General features: G+C 34.4%; 1 protein-coding gene across 1 annotated transcript in view; it reads right to left on the bottom strand.

Moving 5' to 3' along the window:
- Positions 1-6,277, bottom strand: part of LOC106869633 (cadherin-23) — a 76,589-nt gene that overhangs the window by 11,337 nt on the left and 58,975 nt on the right. The window contains exons 13-14 of the mRNA XM_014915448.2: positions 5,064-5,380; positions 3,479-3,997 (exon numbers count right to left, since the gene is read on the bottom strand). Coding sequence (XP_014770934.2) covers positions 3,479-3,997; positions 5,064-5,380 — 836 coding nt within the window. The remainder of the gene's footprint in view (positions 1-3,478; positions 3,998-5,063; positions 5,381-6,277) is intronic.

The raw sequence follows: 6,277 nt of genomic DNA on the forward strand, positions 1-6,277 counted from the left end.
TATATATATATATATATATATATATATGTGTGTGTGCAGGTGCAGGAGTGGCTGTGTGGTAAGTAGCTTGCTCGCCAACCACATGCTTCCGGGTTCAGTCCCACCGCGTGGCACCTTGAGCAAGTGTCTTCTGCTATAGCCTCGGGCCGACGAAAGCCTTGGGAATGGATTTGGTAGACGGAAACTGAAAGAAGCCCGTCGTACATACATATATTTATATATGTATATACATATATGAGTGTGTGTATATGTTTGTGTGTCTGTGTTTGTCTTCACGCCACCATCGCTTGACAACCGATGTTGGTGCGTTTACGTCCCCGCAACTTAGCGGATCGGCAAAAGAGGCCGATAGAATGAGTACAAGAAGTACAAAAAATAAGTCCCAGGGTCGATTTGTTCGACTAAAGGCTGTGCTCCAGCATGGGCGCAGTCAAATGCCAAACAAATGAAAGAATATAAGAATAAAAGAACATATATATGTGTAATATATATATAGGGAGACTTCACTAAGAAACAAATGACGAAGACAGGGGGTGTAGACAACAAACAAATATATTAGTTTAACGCTCGGGAAGTCAAAAAGTCTTTAACGTTTCGAGCCTACGCTCTTCCACAGAAGGGAATACAGAAAGAAACAAGGAGAGAAAATAAAGAATGTGTAGTGACTAGCGATCTATCATGGCATGTATATATACTGGTCGTATTGTATTCAGTTTTCTCTCGCTATACCCGTTTAATGGTAATCCACATAGAGAGATACACAATACATTGCTGTGTCTAGTTGTATGAACCATTAAATGTAAAATTCTCCCGGAGGAAATTTGTTTGTTACTGATAAAGTTTTAATGACAAAATGTGAAATTTGTTTAAAATGAAGACCAAATGGGTAATTTGGCACCAATTATCTGGTAATTACAGCACTGGAATATCAAAATTGGCAATCAGAAATTTAAATGTAACTAAAATATTTATCGTTTTATTTTCAGATTTTTATGCTGATTGGAACACCGCTTAAATATATACAAAGTGTATATATATATATATATATATATATATATATATATATGGAATAAAATATAAATACACGTACATGTATTTATGTAAGCATTTATGTATGTATCCATGTATGTATGTATGTGTATTTATCCTAATTTTAGTAACATATATACATACACAGGAATATATGCACATATATAATTAAACATGTTTATATCCATCTATCTGCATATATATGTATATGCATTGCGTAAAATATATATACATATATATATATATGTATATATATGTATATACATATATAATTGTAAATTTATGTGTATGTAAATATTCATAGACACATATATACAAACATATTTGTGTGTGTGTGAGTGTGTGCATATGAGTTTGTGTGTGTATTCGTATATGATGTCTAATGACGGTGCGCAAGTTGAACCTTCGAAATCACTGTTAACTCCACAAAATTAATACGTATTCTATTAAAAATTAGTAAGTAATTCATCAGTTTCACGCGAAATTTTTCTTATATATATTTTTACATAAATATAAGAATAAACTTTATCTCTCTCTCTCTCTCTCTCTCTCTCTATCTATCTATCTGTCTGTCTATCTATCTATCTATCTATCTATCTATCTATCTATCTATCTATCTATCTATCTATCTATCTATCTATGTGTATGTATGTATATATATGCATTTACACACATACACATACATATATGTATAAATATATGTGTATATATATGTATGTATACATATATATATATATTATATATAGTTATACGTATCTTATACATATGCAAACATACATATAAATAAATACATACATATACATACATACAAAAAAATAAATACATACATACATATAACAAAGATTATTTCAAATGTTGCTGAAGTCTAATAATTAGAGCCAATTTTGAAATTTTCCAATTGCAATACCGGAGAATTCTTCAAATGATGCTGAAATCGGTTTTAGTTTTAACATAAATACTATCTTATTTTTATACCATATACATTTGATAAAATAATTGGTAGCAAATACGTTTAGCCCAATTACTGGGCTAAAGTTAGAACGAACTTAAATACATTTTATTTTGATAAACACAATGAATTTATTTATTTACTTGCTGTATGTTGTTCCACATAATTATCGTCATTCGTGTATCGTCAATATTATATAACGCTTAATATTCCCAGAGAATTAACATATGTTTCTTACAACTGGTCCCAATTTCAGTTGCGTCTGGCTCAAATTGCTGAGAAGACGAATAAATTTAGAGTGAAAACTGAATTCGCAAATATCCAATTGCTGAATACTCTTTCTCTATGTAGCTTTGATATTCAAGTATGATATTTCTTTCACACTGCAATATGTTTTTATGTGTTGAATATAGGGTCACCATAAGTCAAGGTTGCCCATCCATCTGCATATAGGCGCAGGCATGGATTTTTGTTTCAGAAGTTGTCCGGAAAGTTCGTGCCGATTTTTAAAGGAAAGAAAAAGGTCAATAAATACTTGCCATTACATTTTTAATCAACCAAATATGAACCATTTTGTTGCACAATGCGTCTCCATCTTTTCTTTAACTTGAAACTACCCTCTTCCCAGAATTGAGGTGGTTTCATGGCAGATAAGTCGAAAGGTAAGCTACTATAAATCGGCACGAACTTTCCGGACAACCCAATATATATATATAATATACTAGAGGTTCAGGAAACGAGATCAATACAATAATATGTACCAGGCTTTAGAAAATAAATACTGCGGTCGATTTGCTCGACTATAACTCATCGAAGGGGTGCCACAGCATGGCCGCAATCCAATGACCGAAACAAGTGAGAGATAAAGTAATGTAAGCATAAGCTTGTTTAGGAGTGTTTGAGGAAGATTAAGTGATGCATGCAAGCCTTCTCTCTTTACGCCACCGGTGTTCGTTGAAAGGAAAAAGCACAGACTTGGGGCCGATACGGCTTTAGTACCAGTTTCGTCGCAAGCATTGCTTTCAGAACGCGAAGACCCGGAATAGATACCGTAAGGAACCTTGTCAATCCACCGACCTCGATTGATATTTCTTTTCGTTGACTCTGAGAGTATAAATATCAAAATTGGTCTCGGTGGGATTTGAACTCAGAATGTAGAGTGCGTCATATCGAATCCACTAACGACTCTGCCATTTCGCTGATTTCGTTGAATGTAACTGTATTAAATTATTGGGTGAAAGGTTGACAATGAAGGCAATCTATTCCAGCAGATCCCTTTACGATATAAACTCACTTTCAATGGGGAACTGGAAAAAATCAATAATGAAACTGTCAAACTGGAAAAATTAATTTCCAATGAAATGAGAAATATTTCCTGTTTGATTAAAACAAAAATATTATATAACGAAAAAAAAAGAAATTTAACATTTAAAGGATGAAGACAACAAAACAAACAAAAAAAAATCTAATTCGAAAAAGTAGAAGAAATACATTAGTTACCTCGGGTATCAACAGTTTAACTCCTTCAACGGGGTATACAAATTTAGGGTTATGTAAGTTAACATCAAGAACTTCAAAGTAAACTTTCATCTTGGCACTCTGACGCGGATTTCCTGAATCCGTAGCAATAACAGTGATATTATGCATTCCAATTTTATCTTTGAGGCTTCGGTTAATTTTCATTTTGCCTTTCATGTTGCTAATACGAAACAAGCCTCTATCGGCGTGGTTCGTTTCTAACGTGTAGATTACTTTGCCGTTGATTCCCTCGTCGGCGTCTGTTGCTTTCACTGTATACACTTCCGAACCCACTGGTTCGACTTCCTGTAGTTGCACCAATGGGTGTCCCGTCTGTGTGAATACGGGCACGTTATCGTTCACATCGATCACATTCACTGTTATCCGTTCGTGGCTTGAACGTTGTTTATTTGGGTTTTGTTTGTTGTCTTTGGCAATAATGCCCATCGTAAAGGTAGAGCGGCTCTCCCGGTCGATGCTGCCGGAAACAGTTATCTCCCCCTGAAAGAGAAATATCTCGCCATTTTAATTATCCACGCAATGAAACAAATACATAGTATGTATGTATGTATGTATGTATGTATGCATCCATGCATGTATGTTATCAATCAGTTTCGTTTCTGTATTTCTTGTCCATAGAGAAAGAGCCGGACTCTAACATAGATTCAAGGCTCCTTCATTGGAACGTTTATCAACATCATCTAGGTATTTGTGCATATGTGTGTGTGTGCAGTATTTGGTGTTAGTGTATGCGCAGATTTGTATGTTTGTTTTATGGATGCGTTTTTATGTCTAGATGCATGCATATGTATTTATGTGCTAAATTTTTGGAAAGTTTTACATATCTTTACAGTTATCCATGCATGCAAGTATGTATATATGTATGTTTATGTAGGTTTATGTATGTTTATGTATGTATGTATGTATGTATGTATGTATGTATGTATGTATGCATGCATTCATTCTTGTATGTATGTATGTATGTATGTTTATGTATGTTTATGTATGTAAGTATGTATGTATGTATGTATGTATCTATCCATGTATGCAAGTATGTATATATGTATGTTTATGTATGTTTATGTATGTATGTATGTATGTATGTATGTATGTATGTATGTCATTATTCAATTTTATTTCATGATTTCTTGCCAAAACAAAACAAAACAAAATAAGAACATAAAATATTACAACCAAGCTTCAACAACCGGATTGGATTGAATAAGACGCAGAGACTATAAGAGCCGCTTGTTAGCCTCATCGCGTATGATATCATCTGACTCAATTCCTTGCACACGTATCGCAGCCCGTGGCACACAATCAAAGCCTCAAATTCAACATCAGCGGAGACAGGATATTTGATCATGCTACCCCGCCGAGAACATGCAAAATTAACAGATATATTTCTCTCATGCTAATACTTTTGGAAAAGGACATTTCTAAGGAAGCGTTTCGATTTCAAGTAATTGTTACGCCGCTTTGCCATTTCATTAAATACCCTAGAAGAAAAACAAAAAGCAAAAAACAAGGGACAAAAATAAACAAAAATGCAACGTCAATGACTTACAGTGTTTTCGTTAATCTTAAATGGTAAATCTTGATCCGTTGTTTCTAGAGAGTAATATACTCTGCCGAATGCACCCTCGTCGGCGTCGACGGCACGAATCGTGGCGATGCGTGTGTTGAGGGGTGAATTTTCGCGAACGGAATACACATACTGCTGTGTCGTGAAGCGAGGTGAGTTGTCATTGACATCTTTGACACGAATGTAAATCGAAGCTGTCGAAGTCAGCGAGCTGATGCCCCTTTCGTCGATAGCTAACACACTTAGTGTCAAATTTGAAAATTGCTCCCTGTCCAGTTGCCGTTTCAGTCGGATTATACCTGCGAACAGAAAACAAACAGGAAAACATATTCATTTCGTGAATGCAATTGTATTCTTCTTAACGTTTACACACTCCGGTCACAATTTCCAGAACGACCATACATATATTCTTTTATTCTTTTATTCTGTTATTCTTTTATTCTGTTATTCTTTTATTCTATTATTCTTTTATTCTGTTATTCTTTTATTCTGTTATTCTTTTATTCTGTTATTCTGTTATTCTCTAAATTTGTTTCAGTCTTTGGATTGACAGCTGCCATGCTGCAGCACCGCCTTGGAAGGTTATAGTTGAACAAGTCGATCCCCGGACTTATTTTAAAGCCTAGTACTCATTCTATCGGTCTCTTTCTGCCTGGGACGTAAACACGCCAACACCGGTTGTCAAGCGGTGATGGGGGACAAATACACACAGACACACGCACACATATACGACGAATTTCTTTCAGTTTCCATCTATGAGTTTTCATATATATATATATATATATATATATATATATATATATATATGTATGTATGTATGCATATATAAAGAGATATATACATACATATATACCTATATACATATATATATATACACATATATACGTACACAAATATATATATATATATACATATACGTATATGTGTGTGTATATATATATATTTATATGTGTATAAACGTGTGTGCGTGTGTTTGTGCTCGTGTGTGTATGTGTGTGTTTGTGTTTGTCTCCCACCATCACTTGACAACCAGTGTTGGTTTTGTACGTCCCCCTAACATAGCGGTTCGGTTAAATTAACCAATAAAATAACTACCAGACTTTTACCAAAAAAAAAAAAAAAAATTTATAATAATGTCGGGGTAGTTTTGTTCGATCAAATCCTTCATGGTGGTGTCCCAGCATGGCCGCAACCCA

Source organism: Octopus bimaculoides, chromosome 22, assembly GCF_001194135.2.
Source record: "Octopus bimaculoides isolate UCB-OBI-ISO-001 chromosome 22, ASM119413v2, whole genome shotgun sequence".
In the NCBI taxonomy this organism is placed as follows: Eukaryota; Metazoa; Mollusca; class Cephalopoda; order Octopoda; family Octopodidae; genus Octopus; species Octopus bimaculoides.